General features: G+C 35.8%; 1 protein-coding gene across 1 annotated transcript; it reads left to right on the top strand.

The window, feature by feature from the left end:
- Nucleotides 1–1,091: 1,091 nt before the first annotated feature.
- hif1al (hypoxia inducible factor 1 subunit alpha, like) lies at nt 1,092–17,099 on the top strand. Its single transcript, XM_051130055.1, is given in 16 exon segments — nt 1,092–1,214; nt 7,435–7,469; nt 7,472–7,624; nt 8,100–8,251; nt 9,518–9,602; nt 9,703–9,815; nt 10,489–10,676; nt 12,964–13,070; nt 13,292–13,439; nt 13,738–13,952; nt 14,062–14,198; nt 14,280–14,375; nt 14,461–14,591; nt 15,283–15,394; nt 15,501–15,618; nt 15,718–17,099. Coding segments are annotated over 16 exon segments (1,893 nt in total). The 5' UTR covers nt 1,092–1,191; the 3' UTR covers nt 15,798–17,099.
- The last annotated feature ends 103 nt before the right edge of the window (nt 17,100–17,202 follow it).

The following is a 17,202-nucleotide window of genomic DNA, read 5'->3' as shown; positions in this document are numbered from 1 at the left end:
TTCATTCATTTAGCAAAATCATTTTCAATCATACACTGACGATCAACAGTTTGGAATCAGTTAGTTTTTTTTTTTTTTTTTAAGTTTCTTATGCTTCATATGCTTATGCTTATGCTGAAATATTTTTAAAATGTATAATAAGAGTTTTCTATTTTAATATACTTTAAAATATAATTTATTCCTGCGAGGCAAAGCTGAATTTTCAGCATCATTACTCCAGTCTTCAGTGTCACATGATCCTTTAGAAATAATAGAAATATGCTGATTTATTACTTTTATTATCAATGTTGTAATCAGTTGTGCTTTTATAATTTTTGGATCTGTAATTTTCTTTATTTTTTATGATTTTTTGATAAAAAAAAAAATATATTATAATTTTTAGAGAGATAATAAATATTAGATAAAAAGTTAAAACAGATTAAAAAAAAAAAGTTAAAAAGAACAGTATTCAAAATAGAAATTTTGTGTTACAATATACACTGCTATTCAAAAGCTTGGGGTCAGAATTTTTTTTTTTTTTCTTTTTTTTTAAAGAAATTGATACTTTTATTCAACAAGGATGTGTTAAATAGATAAAAAGTGATAAATACGTATATTGTTGATAATAAATCAGCATATTAGAATGATTTCTGAAGCATCGTGTGACACTGAAAAGTAATTAATAGCTTATGATTCATATTTGAAATGGATGAATGGCTAAAAAAATGCAGCGGTGCATCACAGAAATAAAATATATTTTAAAGTATATTAAAATAAGAAACCAATATTAGAAATAGCAATACTATTTCACAATATTACTGTTTATATATGTATATATACATACATAGAAGATAAATAAGACAGAAGATAGTATTATTTTAGTATTCGCCTTATTGCTTTATCATTTAATTTAATTTTTTTTTTATAATTTTATTTTAAAATAGCTTTGCAGTGAAAATGTGTTTAAAAACACACAATATTACTTATTTCAAAACAACGCTAATTTCAGACACTGTCGATGATTATTGTTTAGAATGAGTGACTATACGTCCGCCGTGACTTTTATTTTGACACTCAGCCCTATACAAAGATTACAGTCGAGCCCCTTTAGAACAGAGATAAACAAGCTGCAGACGGTAGTTGCGTCTGCGGGTATTCAAGCGTTACAAATACAAGACTCAAAACTCAGATTGCAGTGATTTACTTGGGGAGATGGTGAACTCAGCGATGAAAAGGTAAGGCATTTATTTTCCTAGAGCGTTTATATGAGGTAGGTCGAGTAATAAAACGCTATAAAAAGGGGAAACCAGACCCTCCAGTCGATGTATGTGTGTGTGGCCTCATGAGCGTGCAGTCGGTGATTGATCTATTTTGGTCTTGGCTTTAGTTATGATTAAATAGATCCGTGTTTTCTTTTTATATCCATCTTGGAATGGTCTCTTGAGATGGTTTAGCGGTTGTTTTGACCGGTGTGATTGTTTTTATGTATATTTTGGAAGACAATAGGCTATCAGTTTTGCTGTACACAGCTAGCAAATAAACCATTTAAAACAGTAAAGCATAGCCCCTGAGGTCGTTAGAGTGATGATTTAGTATCAGTTAAGCGTCTTCAGACAAAAAAAGGGGTCCAAGTGGTCTTCAGGACCACATGGTCAATAAAACAGCTTGAACTAAAGACAGTCTTCTTAGGTTCTGTTTACACAGTCAGAAGAAAGATAAAGTCCTGTAATGGCACCTTTGTTCTGAAAGACTATAATCTTGCATTAAGAAAGCTGGTTAATACTTTCACCTGAAGTGGGCTGATAAATGAGGAGACATGATGTCAGGGTGAAATCAGGAAAATTGTGCCAATTCAGCCTAATCTCATATTAGTGAAGAAATGCTTGGAAAAACACGTCAGATGTTCATCCGTATTTCATCAGATGGTCTTAAAATAGAAGGTTTGTCTTTTCCCCAAACAATAACATGTTGTTCCTCTTTTTGCAGAACATAAAGTTCCTTACGTTTTGGACACTGCAGTCTATTTTTTTTTTTTTTTGATAATATACTGACTTTGTTCTTTTGTTTTGAGAGCATTTTCTTCTTATGAACATTTTTGGCTTAATATATATATATATATATATATATATATATATATATATATATATATATATATATATATATATATATATATAAACTTTATAACTTTCAGTAGATTTTTAATGACCCCACAGTGAGAAATTTATTTTTGAAAGTAAAAAATATTCCATTCGGCCTCTCAATTAACTTATATATTATATTATATTATATTGTATTATGCTGTATTACATTTATGTTATGTCTTTAGCTTACTATGTACTTACAGCAAAAATAGATTAATTGTTCGGTATAATGTGCTTATTGTGTTCAGACAGTAATTACAGATGTGATTGAAATCAGGGTTTTTTAAAGTACAACTTTATTTAAAAAATAACATATGCAACTGATTCATTTAAATGTTAGGACATTGTAGTTAAAAAAACTAAAAAACAAAGTTGACTAATTCATTTCTTGAAAGCTACATGTGTACTAGTTATAAAAGAATGATCAAAATGCTGGTTAAATTATGACTAATCCTCATCACACCACAACACATACCAACATCCTAAAAGTATTTTGTGTCCACTACCCACACATCTCAAGGAAATGAAGTACACACTTTCAGAATGAAGTAAATAGGCCAGAGAACATTTTGTTCTCTGCTCTCTTGATATAGCAGACACTTCTGCCTGTGTTCAACCTTACTCTTGGCTGAGCTCCCATTGACTTCCCCTCCCATCACCGTGCAAACGAACTTCACTGAACCTCTCACCCACCCTCGCTCTCTCTCTCTCTGTCTCTGTCTATGTCTCTCTCTCTCTCTCTCTCTCTCTCTCTCTCTCGCTCGTTCAGTCAGTCAGAGGAACTGCATGTGCCTTAGCAGAGTGGTTGGAACAAGTCCCAGAGCTTCATAAGCATGCAAAAGTCAAAGAATCAGTCTTATAGAAAACAAATATCCCGTAGCGTTCGTCTAACACGCTTTACTGAAACCACAGGGTTGACGATTGACGGAAAAGTAAACTTGCTGCAAATCTGCTGCATATCCACTACAAGTTTGCAAAGAGAACATCGTGTTCCTGAACAGCCCATTTGACACAGTTTCACTTATGGGCACATGCTTTGCATGGATCAGTAATTTTTCACTTTTAAATGAAAGGTTAAGTGTTGTGAAGTCATCTTCATATCAATCAGTATGACATTTGACACGAACATTCCTCCCGACCAAAGACTGTCATGCCGTCTTTATCCTGCAAGGTTCAGAGGAGTTTGTTTGAACGGGTTGGGATGGGTTGTGCTGCATTTTCACTCCCACCCACGCTGATATGGGGTGTTGACATTTTACCAAAATGTATAATAACACTCACAGTAAATCCCTAACCATACAAACAGTACAAGGGTTGGGCATGACTGTTATGACGTAGCTGAAGAACACAGTGTTCCTGCATTCACTTACAGCAGCTTTGGCACGAGACTGCGTGCACTGCTTTTAAAGTCATTAGGATGGCTTGTTTACCACGTTACATTATCGTTCAAAACTTTGGGGTCAGTTTTGGAAAACACCAATGCTTTTATTCAGCAGGGACACATTAAATTGGCAAAAAATTATAGTAAAAAAAACATCTGTAATGTTATTTAATTTTTTTTTTTTTTTTTTTTTTTTCAAATAAATCCCATTGTTTTGAACTGTGTGGTCAATCTTGATTAAAAAGTGTATCACAGCTTCCACAAAGATATTAAGCATCAAAACCCTTTTCAATATTGATTATAAATGTTTCTTAAGTGCCAAATCATCATATTAAATGTGACCCTGGACCTCAAAACCTGTCTTAAGTAGTACAGTTATGTTTATAGCAATAGCTGAAACTATATTGTATGGGTCAAAATGATTGATTGTTTTTTTTTTTTTTTTTTTGGGCTAAAAACCAATAGTTTGTATTAAGTAGGTCATGTTCCATGAAGATATTTTGTAAATATTCTGCCATAAATATATCACAACTTGATAAGCTTTGCTAAAAACTTCATTTGGACAACTTTAAAGGCAATTTTCTCAATATTTAGATTTTTTTGTACCCTCAGATTCTAGATTTTCAAATAGTTGTATCTCTCCAACTCAACAGTTGTAGAATTTGCTTTCTATATCTTATTACTCTTAGATTGGAGTACAATGTGCAGAGTTTATCCTGCTACAACATTCCCTGAATATGCAAAGCTTAAAATATGTTCTAAAGGTCAATCATGTATTGTGCACCTTCTCTTTTTTGTTATTTTTTTTATTTTTTTTTTATAAACAGTCCTACAGAGATAATAAAAGCTCCAGTGTCATCCTAAATGTGATGTGCTCTTTCGGTGTGTTATTTTTAGAAGGGGTTATGATGGTATGTTTCAGTAATGGTCACTCGGTACGAGTTTCTCCCGCAGTGACCACCGGCTGAGACTGGATTATTGTGTAATCTGATGTGGTCGCCTGGGGCTCGAAATTGGATGCTTGGTCTTGCTTCAGCTTGCCTCAGACATTTAGTTTTTTGTTCTGACCTAAAACACACATTGACTGATTTCTATCTTGATAAGGTTTTATGTACTTTACAAGGATCATCATCTGAATGGGCAAAACGCTTTTTTATTGTTTTATTTGACATCTTTTGCTGCTACATGGTGCTGGTTGCAAGAAATCCCATTTTATGTATAAAATAAAAACCTGGAAAATGTTTAAGCTTGTAATGTTTGTTATAGATCTATAAAACCACGTTAGCTTTGGCAGATTTCCAGATTGTTGTGTTTTAGGACTTTACCCTTCATTTGCATGTTTACTGATTAGTTTTATATTTAAAGATAGTGCAACATTTCCGTGAAATAATATTATCCATTAATTTGTTACCAAATTAATGGATCTGTTCCTCAATGCTCTTTCTTTTCCAGATACACTCTTACTGTCTTCATATGGTTGGTTTTATGGCCCGTTGTTAAATTAGAGTCATGTGCTTACAAATAGAGGTTTTGATCCAGGGCGGTGGTGTATGACTGTTTATGTTTATTCTGGATGTGCGAGTCCTTATACAGACTTATTCCTGTGTGTTGATGTTTTTAGTACACTACATGTCATTCAAGCGTGATTTGGGACGGGAATGTTTTTCTTACCAAAGTGTACAGAGACTAACCACAGACTACGTGCCGACTGAAATCGCGTGGCTTAAGCCCAGCTTGGACAGACATGCTGTGCAGCATATCTGTCCTGTTTACAGCACGATGAAATACAATAACGCAATAAATCAGTGCTGATAGGTGTACTAATTATGTTCTGGCAGCAGTTAATCCAGCACTGTATATCTAAAGGAAATGTTTGACTTGCCAAAAAAAACGGCTAGTTTTGAAAGAAATGAATGCATTAAAATTGATCAAAGGTGACAGATTAGACATTTATAGTGTTACAGAGGATTTATATTTCAAATCAGTGCTGTGTTTTTTTTTTTTTTTTTTAACTTTCTATTTATCAAAGAATCATAAAAAAAAAAAAAAAGGATGCGATATGGACTAGTGTCTGTGAATATTTGAGCCGCAAAAAGATTATTTAAATATGAATCCTGTCTGTTTTGTGTGTCTCTGTATGAATCAATGGCACAGATTGGCATCGGTTTTGTTTATTACACCCATACTGAAGCGTGCGTGACGCTTGAGATGTTTTCAGCCTCTGCTGCCTCTTTATACGAGTACATGAACAAAAACAATCTCTAGAACTGCTCTGATAACCACTTCATGAGCATTTTACAGTTTCTTTTGCGTAAAAACTATGGACATATCATATACAAACAGAAACATGTCTTCACAGCATCCTCTCAAAATAAAAGTTTGGTTTAACTTGAAGAAAATGTGACAGAAACTGTATTACTTAATGTATTTATATTACTACTAATAAAATAATTATTACATTTTTTTTTTTTTTTTTTTTTTTTTTTTTTTTTTTTTTTAGGAATATTTACCCGAAAAGTGATTTTAAAATGAGTATTTCTGGAAAAAAAAGAAAGAAATAAAAAGTTTATTTTTATAAAAATCAATTAATTATTATTAAAATTTTATGAAACCATTCAAATAGAATCAAGAAAATTAATAGGAAACAGAATTTCATCAAAATTAAAAAAACTTTGAGTTTGAGGGCGAAAAACAGACATATTTAAGCCTTAAAAATGTAATGTTTGTTTAACTATTAATAAACTGCTGTTAAATTGTTACGGTTTCATGATTTCAATTAATTAGACAGGATTTTTGTTTATTTTTTTTTATTTAACCATTAAAACAGAAAAACAGAACATGGAAAAACAGAAACCAGAAAAATTTAAATGGGGAGGAAAAAAAAAAAAAAACAGAATTTGTAAAAATTAAAACCGATTTCATACCACAAAACCAGTCATAAGGATCAGTGTTTTACTGAGATTTATACATAATCTGAATGCTGAATAAATAGCTTTCCATTAGTAGGACAATATTTGGCCGAGATGCAACTATTTGAAAATCTGGAATCTGAGGGCGCAAAAAAATCTAAATATTGAGAAAATCGCCTTTAAAGTTGTTAAATGAAGTTCTTAGCAATGCAAATTACTAAGCAAAAATTAAGCTTTGATATATTTACGGTAGGAAATTTACAAGATATCTTCATGGAACATGTTCTTTACATAATATCCTAATGATTTTTGGCATAAAAGAAAAAAATCGATAATTTTGACCCATGTATTGTTGGCTATTGCTACAAATATACCCGTGCTGACTGGTTTTGTGGTCCAGGATCACAACTGTGTTCTGCCAGCAGAAATGTTATTCAAGCACTGTATATCTAAATGAATTGTTTGACCGTGCCAAAATAAGTATGTGCTGAGATTTTGGCAACTGCTTGATTGGTCATTTTGGAATGTCAGGGGTCGGCACAGTTCATTCCTTTTCAAAGCACAAAGGAGGTCAGAGACTGAAGGGCTGGGCGGGACTCTATCAGATAGGAAGCATGGGGGAGGGCTGTGGGACAGGCTTTAATGTCGTAAACGACCCCGAGCTCTTCTACATACTTAAGGCCATTGGAGGAGGGGAGCCTGAGTGAATAGCACAGAGAGAGGGCTTTCCCCCCTTTCACTTTGAAAAGTTTATCTGGAACTCACGTTTTGGCAAGACTAGGATACACAGAGCACCAGAACACAACCAATTACATCTGGGACAGTTTTACTGAGGAGGACCAGAAAACAAGATGTAAGAGATGGAGAGAACAGAATGTTTCTGTTGTTGTCTTAATTTTTGAACGAAGAACAAATGTGGAAAGAAAAACGATGGAAGCTGCAAATTTGCATTATGTGTAAGGATTGGATTTTCTGATTTTGGCCATTTAAATACGTTTGTTTGTTTTGATTTTTCCCTATTTAGGCCGAGTCTGGAGCAGCGGAAGGTGCGTTCGCGTGACGCGCGCGCTGTAGGAGGAGTCAGGAGACTGAGGTGTTTTACGAGCTGGCCCATTCACTACCCCTTCCACGACGTATCGCCTCCCACCTGGACAAAGCTGCCATCATGAGGGTTACACTCAGCTATCTGCGCATGAACCGCTTGATCCAATCAGGTGGGTTCTGCTGAAATCGAGCTGTATGAGGTTCTAGTAGTGGTCGTCGCTTAGTCAAGACCTAAATTGGGTCACAGCTCTGTGTTAGTAGAGTTGTGGACAGTAGGCAGAAAACAGTATGTGCATCTAAATATAAACATGCACGTTTAGGTTGAGGGATGTTTGCCGTATTTTGGCGCAAATCCATCTGTCTCTTGCAACATTGCACAAGGGAAGAGTAAAAACAGCCCAGACTGCATTAAACTTGGGTTAACATTCAACTAGGAAAAACATGGTTTGTGCTGACCACAAAATGTTTGTGTAGCCAATTACTGACTGCCAGATGCATGAAACCACTGAAATTTAAATGAGATATATATATATATACACAAACACACACTACTGTTCAAAAGTGTGTGTATATATAGTGTATACAGGAGCATGTTCAAATACTACTTTGGCTAACATGTTAATATTTGATTCTTGCCACATTCAGCGGCCCCAACCAAAACACAGGCTGAGGAAACTGAGAATCCCACTGATGCCTTTTATCAGCAGGCATTGGCTGGCTTTATTCTGGTGATGAATGAGGAAGGCGACATGGTCTTCCTCTCGGAAAGTGTCAGCAAATACATCGGTATGGCTCAGGTAAGTACCATGTGAAACCAACACAGTGTGAATTTCACAAAGTTGAGAATTTAAAACATGTTGGCTGCAGTCTAGCAGCACGTGGCCTAAGAATAGTGTCACTTTGGATGCCTTCGCTGTGGTATGAGGCACAATGTTCACATTACGTGTGTGACCAGACCCCTTAGAATAGGTCCGTTCCTGAGGGGACACATGGTATCTAATGTGCTTTTATTTTGCTGTATCCTGCCAGGAGGGAATTACAATGTCTTATGTGGTTTGTATTGAGTAATGAAGTGATAAATTAAATTAGTACTGAAATCCCTGGACATACATACACTACCAGTCAAAAGTTTTTGAATAGTAAGATAATGTACAGCAAAAACAGTACTTTCAGTATTTTGAAATATTTTTACTTTTTAAAATAACTTGTATTGAATATATTTAAAAATTTAATTTATTCCTGTGATCAAAGTAAAATTTTCAGCATAAATACTCCAGTCTTCAGTGTCACATGAATAGAAAGATCAGCATTTATCTGAAATAAAAAGCTTTTGGAACATTATACCACTCAAAAGCCAGTATGATATATATTATTTTTGGTAATAAAAAAAATTATAGAAATTAATACTTTTATTTAGCAAGGATGCTTTGAATGGATCAAAAACAAAAACATTTATAATGTTACAAAAGATTTCTATTTCAGATAAATGCTGTTCTTCTGAACTTTAAATTCATCAAAGAAACATGAAAAAAAAATCTACTCTATTTATGTTCAACAAAAATAAATGAGCAGCAAATCGGAATATTAGAAAGATTTCTGAAGGATCATGGAACTGATGATGCTAAAAATTCAGCTTTGAAATCTCAGGAATAAATTACACTTTAAAATATTCAAATAGAAAACTTATTTAAAATAGTAAAAAATATTTTCAAAATTTTACTGTTTTCGCTGTTCTTTGGATCAAATAAATGCAGGCTTGGTGAGCAGAAGAGACTTTAAAAAAAACATTAAAAACCTTAAGTGTGTATATATACATTGTAATGCTATAGTATATTGTAATACATTATAAAAAATAATTTTTTAAAATAATTTGGACAACTAAAAACACAGTAGTGCTACAGTGAAGGCATTTAAAGAATGATAGTGGGTGATTTGGTTGAAAGGGCATGAAATAGTATGCAGGAAATATAAATAAAAAAAAAAAACGCACAGAAGAGTGTCTCTGGTGTCATGATATTCAATCTAAATTGCTGTTTTTCTTTTTCTAATGTGGTGTTGTACAGCTGGAGCTGCTTGGACAGAGCGTGTATGAATTTGTTCATCCCTGTGACCAAGAAGAGTTACGAGACATCCTCACCACACGACCTGGTAATGAAAGATTTCTAAGCTCAAAGACCTACTGTGTATTGAATTTTTTTTTGTAGCCTCATGTGCTGTGTGTGACAAATTATTTTATTTTTTTCCTCAGGTGTTTCAAAGAAAAAGACAGAGAAGTCAACCGAACATAATTTTTTCCTTCGGATGAAGACCACTCTCACTCACACAGGAAGAACAGTTAATATCAAGTCTGCGACATGGAAGGTACACAAGCTTTAAATGTTATATAAAAATAGCCATTAAATGTGTTTTAGACAGAAAACTATAGAAAGAAATGGTGGTAAACGACCCGAGCCACAGTCAAACTCATAGAAGTGCCATTGTGTCAACGTGCACTGCTTTTTAGGTTTGTTTTTGTAAAACATTTAATAGCGTGACAAGGTTTAATCAGTACTGGTGTTGAACTTCCTTTAGCTATTTTCACACGCAGCACCTGTTAGCTCATCTTTAGAGGGTGTAGATTGCTCTGAAGGGTATGCAGGACTGTATCAGCATTACCGCTTCACATCAGCCCGGCTCTTTGTTGAGCTATGGGGTTAGGTCCCATGAGTGCATAAAACAGGACACAAATACGCCGAGGGCAGACATCCAACTGCGTTCGGTGCCAAGCCAGGAGGCACTGGTCCAGCTTGACCGCTTGCTTCGCACGTCACGTACACAATGTTGTGTTTTTATCTCAGTCATCTGTTTTTTGTTAAGCAGTGAACAAACAGTCAGTAGAAAACTTTGATTAGGTTGTAAACTGTCTGAACTTTATATATATAAAAAAATTGCATTGTATGTTTATCCAAAGTACAGATTGGAATTGCTTTATCTGTTAAAAAAAAAAAAAAAAAAAAAAAAACATTAAACAGCATTTTTCCATTTCTTCTCCCAGGTCCTTCATTGCACAGGACATATGCAGACGTTCAGCGACGATGATGAGAACTCGCCCCCTGCTGGCAGCTTCCTGACTTTGCTGTGCGAACCCATTCCCCACCCCTCCAGCGTTGAATTCCCACTCGATAGCAGCACTTTCCTCACACGCCATAGCATGGACTTGACTTTCACACAGTGTGACGGACGGTAAGATATAAATGCATTAAATGGGTCCTTCTTTTTCACTTTTTGAACTTTAGTCAGTGTGTGGTGTGGATCTTTAGGCATAAAAAAGATCTACAAAGTTACAAATCGCAAAATCCACTCCAAAAGGAGATACTTCGTTTTTAAAAAAATCCCTTTACTACAGCGAACGGCTCCTTTGGACTACAACGTTTGTTTTTCGCATGCAATGATGTCAAAACACGGTTCATTAGAATATCATTAAATTAAATCCCGCCCACGGAAAATGCAAATTGGTGGGGTGGGGTGGGGCGGGCAGCGGGGGGGGGGGGCCTTGTTATACAATAACATAGGATGTTGCACATGCGCGACTGAACGAATCACTCCCCGAGACGACTCGTTCTTCCCGAGTCACATTAAAGATTCGTTCAGAATGAATGAATAGATGTATATGTATATGACTTCCTTCTTTCAGACGAATGCAATCAGAGTTATATTAAAATTTGCCTCACACGGCTCCGGGGGGGGTGAATAAAAGCCTCCTGTATCGAATCGATGCGTGTTTGTAAGAAAAATATCCATATTTAAAACGTAAAAATCACTTTAATCTAGCTTGCGCTAACAGTTGTACAGGGAACTTGATTCTTTGACAAGGGGCGTGGCAGTACTGAAATACAGTCTAAGCTGTTTGCCAATCACAACGTAGTGGGACAGCTAACCAGTTACAACGCATTTCGTTTTTCGGAAGGCGGAACCAGGAACTAATCGAGTCATTTGTGCCAGGCTGGGAGAAATGTATTGTAATAATGTAAATTATGTTAAAAATAATGCGTTTTTGAACCACCAAGCATGAAAGCATGTTCTAGTACACCCCCAAAACAAAATTAAGACTCTGTTAAAGAGCATAATAGGACCTCTTTAATACAAACTCATGCACACTCTCTTAGAAGTACGCAGCATGCACTCAAAAGTCGTAAAAGTTAAAATAAACCTTATGACAGCGCAGCGTCTGATAACTCCAGCAGGTCAGCTGAGTTTCTCTGTGTAGGAGTGCACTCAGTTCACCTCTTTGAAGCGGCAATGTACAATGTCCAAATTTGCCTTCCTACTCATGGTTTAATCTACCCACACGTGTAAAAATGAATATAATATTGCTCAGTCTATCTGCAAGCCTAAATGAGCTCACTAGCTGCTGACGTTTTCTTCTCACTGGATGTTTTTAAAATGTGTAAGTGTGACCGCTGAAGACAGATTTCATTCATGGTGTGAGAAAGCATGTGACTCGGGTTTCCTGTGTTTTTTCTCTTGGCTTGCGTTTAGGGTACAGTCTATTAATAGTATCTCATTGCTGGGATTAGACACAACAATCATATTTTATGCTGGTGATTTCCATAACCAGCTTTTTAAATAGATGCAAATTCATTTGAGCTAAATATAGAGTTTCCTTCATCGCTGTTAAATATTCATCACCATGGCAAAAGACATTATACTTGCTTGAGCCATGAATGTGAGTTTGCAGGCCAAAATAATAGCAAGACTTCTGTTTTTGATGTCGTTGCTGAATTGTTCTCAGAATTCACCTAAAAATGAAAATTCTGCCATTAATTACTCACCCATAAGACCTGTGTTCATCTTTAGAAAAACATGAGGGTGAGTTATTAGTGACAGAATTTAGATTTTTGGGTGACTTGTCCAATTAAGAACTATGTAGTCCAACTCACAAATGACTTTTTTGAATGACTCATTGAAAGAACCGGCTCATGAAAGACTGAAAGAAACGTGCAGTGACGAATCCTGAATGAATCAGTCAGAACACCTGCTAAATCAAATTCTGACTCACTTACTGAACTGCTGCTGAAGTTAAACTGTTACAACTGCTGATTAGTTGTTTATATGACTATGTGTAAAGATAAACGACCTGAACAGAATGACGAGTTCAGCTACCCAGGTTTAACCAAACTTTATTTTTGGTTTCCATTTTTGGCAAAATCTTTTTTGGTTTCATTAAAAAAAGATGTTTTGGTGCATCACTATCAACCTTATTCCTCAATGCGGAAGTAAGCTTATGGGCGAGACTTCTGGTTCATAACCCACTATAGGGAAATGACGAGAAGAATGACAATGTGTTCATAATTAAGATAATACATTAAAATAATGCTGTAAGACACACCAATTTGCATTATCAAGCAGCAAAATGAGCTGTTTTGTACAGATAAAAATATCTGGATACGGATGAGACCGGAAGCCAGATAGTAAATTGTATGTAAGTATGTAAAAATTTGAAATGTTGATTGACTGTTTTTGTTTACAGAGTCACTGAGCTTGTTGGATACCAACCCGATGATCTGATTGGCCGGTCTGCTTATGAGTTTTATCACGCCCTTGATTTTGATCATGTGACCAGGAGTTTGCACATCTGTGAGTTTGTCTTTGTTCGTTTCTGTGACATAATCAAACAGGTTTTTCACGGTACATTTAGTCTTAATCATAACCCCACCCTGTGATCAACTTCATTTGTTAAATTCTTTGATGGTGTCAATGATAACGTAGTTGTGTTCTAATGTTTTCTTTATAGAATCTAAAAAATGGCCAATGGCAAACTGCTGAACTCCTCCTTATCTTCTCTGTTGTACTTGCAGTGTTCTCCAAGGGCCAGGTGTGCACCAGCCATTACCGCTTCCTGGCTAAGAATGGAGGTTTTGTCTGGACTGAGACTCAAGCCACTGTTCTCTACAACAACAGGACCTCTCAACCCGAGGCTGTGGTCTGCCTCAACTTTATCCTCAGGTACCAATCAGACTTGGTGTAACATCTGGTGGATGTGCCTTATTTTATGGTGTAGATATTGTTTCTTGTTATTTTCGGTTTCTTTTTTGTACGGAAATTTTTATAAGATTTCGTTTTTTTTTTTTTTTTTTTTTTTTTTTCACTTTTGGTAATTTTTGTAACTTATTTTGTTCCAATTAGTCACAAAGGCAACATTTCTCATTTTCATATTCCGTTCTACAAATGGTTTTCAGTGGTTTCAGTTTCAGATAACAAAAATAACCTTTGTGTGAATGATGTTTCCCTCTCTTTCCGACAGTGGTATAGAAGAGGCGGATGTTGTGTTCTCGTTAGAACAGACATGTGAAAAACCAAAGCCCAGAGCTGAGACGCTGAGCGTGCTGAAGGAGGAGAATGACTCTGATATGGAGGATGAGTGTAGCACTGCAAAACTCTTCCTCCAGATGAAGGAGAACCCAGAGGACTTACTACAGCTGGCACCTCACTCTGGAGACACTATAATTCCGCTAACAGGTGCTTGCAATCATGCTTTTCTTCAGAAAGCCGTCCTCTGAAATTGATTTTGTTGTGTATTCTTGTACGTATGTTATGCCATTCTAATAGTGCTTGATATTATTCACAGAGGGTGTGGAATTGTCCTTCTGCTGTCCATCTAGTCCCGACAGTATCCCAGAATGCCCTCAGGACTTCTGTACGCCTGAACTCCGCCAACTCCTTTCTCCAATATTCGACAGCCCCAACAAATCTCCAACCGCTGCGGTGTGTATGAGAGTTTGGCTGTTTGTCTGAGTGTTTTTGATGGCTTGAATGGTTCATCTGACGTTTAAGGGTCTGTTTCAGAGCCCCGCTGAAGAGCTGCCCATGGAAATGGAAGGGGTGGAAAAGTTCTTCGCCCTCAAACCGGAGGAGAGCGTGACTCTGAAAGGACAGTCAGAGGTAGTTCTCAAAGTGGTTTTTAGATCTCTTTTCAAACATCTCAGTAGATAAGTCATGGGTGTTTAATGCTTTTATTCTCTGACAGCCTATGGATGAGCTTGATTTGGACATGTTGGCTCCATATATCTCCATGGATGATGACTTCCAGTTGACCTTCCTGCCCCAGGGTGAAATGGCTGCACCTTCTGATATGCTGACCAACACTTCAAGGAAACGGTAAGAGTCGCAATTCTTTTTTTTTTTTTTTTTCTTCTCAGAATTGTGATAAACTCGCAATTGCAAGATTAAAAACTCGCAATTCTGACTTTTTTCTCGCAAATTTTGTATCTTACAATTGTGAGTTTATGTAACACAATTCTGACTTTTTTTTTTTTTCCTCACAATTCTCACTTTTTTCTTAGAATTGTGTGATAAACTCCTAATTGCAAGATTAAAAACTCGCAATTCTGCATTTTTTCTCGCCAATGCAAGTTTATATCTCACGATTCTGACTTTTTCTCACGATTGCAAGTTTATATATCGCAATTCTGACTTTTTTTTTTTTTTTTTTTTTTTTCCCTCTTAATTCTCCTTTTTTTTTCTCAGAATTGTGTGATAAACTCAGAAATACAAGATTAAAAACTCATAGTTATGCCTTTTTTCTCACAAATGCAAGTTTGTATTTCGCAATTCTGACTTTGTCTCGCAAATATGAGTTTATATATCGCAATGGGTTTTTTTTCTCACAATTCTCACTTTTTTTTTTTTTCTCAGAATTGTAAAATTTATTCCTGCAATGAAAAAGCTGAATGTTCAGTGTCACATGATCCTTTAGAAATCATTCTAATATGCTGATTTGCTGCGTAACTTTTTTTACATTTAAACTATAGCGTATAAGACACATATTTAATGTCTTTCTCCACAATAGATCTTTGGAAGATGAGGAGGATGATGACATTCCTGTTCTGGCTGCCAAATGGGACAAAAAACCAATGAGTGGCTCCATAGAAGAACAGCTTCTGCTCAGCCACACATTACTGGTAAGGACAAATCAGCTATTACTTGTTCAACTTCATTCACACAAAAACACTTGATATAGACAATGTTTCAGCATGTGATTTATTCTTTGTTGTTTCACTTTTTCAGAATAGCTTGTCGAACGATGGTTCGGAAGAATTTGAACCACCACCTCAAAAGCGAAGTCAGCTATTGACCGACAGGGACCCGTTGCTGGGCGGAGCGCAGGCGTTGTGTGATACAGCAGGTACCCAGTCTATTTTAAACAGTCCTGCCCTGTCCTGTTGAATGTAAGATTAATTTATAAAAGCTAACTCATTAACTTATTTTTTTTTATCATTAACAGCTCTCATAAGGGACACCTTCCTGTCACGCCCGCCTGATTTAATGAGGCCTGTTGCTGAAACAATGCCGTCCCTTACTTGAAGAGAAAACAATGTGGACAAGTCATCAGCAATTACAGTGACCGTTAACAAAGAGGGTTACGAATAACTCTCTTCACGCTCCGCATGTATCAACGCAACATGTATTTCAGCGAGTGACCTTTACGCACAAATCACAGGAGGACAATTGGCCTAGACATTCGATCCATTCGTCCACGTCAACTATTTTTATTTTTTTTATTTCTTTTAAATTTGTTTTTGCCCAAATACTATAACAAAGAGTAGTTAAATAGACTTTAGTTAGTAGAATTAGTATATTGTAGTGATTGGAAATGAATTCTCAATAAATTTGTCTTCACAAAAAAAATAATGGTGCTCCGATCTCCCCTCGTTTTCTGCTGTTGAGTCCGAATTCGTCCAAAGCACAAAAATGCGGCCAAAAGGGGGTTCGAAATCGAAGATAAACTGGTCAGGATATGTTAGAAATAGTGTTAACGTGTTGTTCTACCACTTGTAGCCTTAATCTAAACCTATAATCTCATAACTTCAAGCATAACCTCACTTTTCTGTAAGAAGTTGACGAGAGGATTTCTTACAGCACTTCTGTCTAGAATCATGGGTTAGAGCGGTGAAGGGCTGATTTTGAGTGGATGTGATCATGCTTTTGAGTTCATAGATTATTCACTGAGGCCATAGCTGACAAACGCAACAAATACTCTATTGGTGATCGTCTTTTTATAAAGCATTTTATATACTTTTGCAATTACAACTTGTAAGTGAATCTATACTTCTGTGTCTTTGGTGTTGAACTACAAATATTACTGTTTTCTGTTCTTGTGTCACTTCCTATATAATCTGTAATGGTTTTCAAAGAGGCTATGGTGTTGACGCTGCAGTCGTATTGAACGAAAACCTTGTCTGATGTCTTTTTTGAATCCTAAGATGAGATGCTAACACGACAGATGTGCTAATCAATTGGTTGAAGCGTTTGCAGCAAGCGATCCCCTTTGGTTTTGTCGTTCGTTAATGTTTCTAAATCATCATTTATGCAGCAAAGCAGTTTTTTTTTAAATTGTGGCATACAGGATTAGTTGTGGTGCTTATTGGTTGTTTCATTTGACTGTGAATCAGATGTATTCCCTTGATTTCTGTAGCTAGTACAGACATGACTCAAGGGGCCTTATTCAAATGGTGTCCAACAAGACACATGCCTTTCTCATATGGATAACAGTTCTTCAGATATCTTAGACTTTGTGTATATTACTTTGTGTATTTTTGCATCATTTATTTCCAATGTACTTATACCTTGTATTGACTGATAAAGAAATAAAACATTTTAAATGCATTTCAAACGTGTTGTGTGCTTTTTTATAAAACATATGTGTTACCTGAAAGCTGAATAAATAAGCTTTCCATTGATGTATGGTTTGTTAGGATAGGACCATATT

Source organism: Labeo rohita, chromosome 15 (genome assembly GCF_022985175.1).
Source record: "Labeo rohita strain BAU-BD-2019 chromosome 15, IGBB_LRoh.1.0, whole genome shotgun sequence".
Lineage (NCBI taxonomy): Eukaryota > Metazoa > Chordata > Actinopteri > Cypriniformes > Cyprinidae > Labeo > Labeo rohita.
The sequence above is the reverse complement of the archived record's forward strand: the minus strand, read 5'-3'. Positions and strand labels throughout refer to the sequence as shown.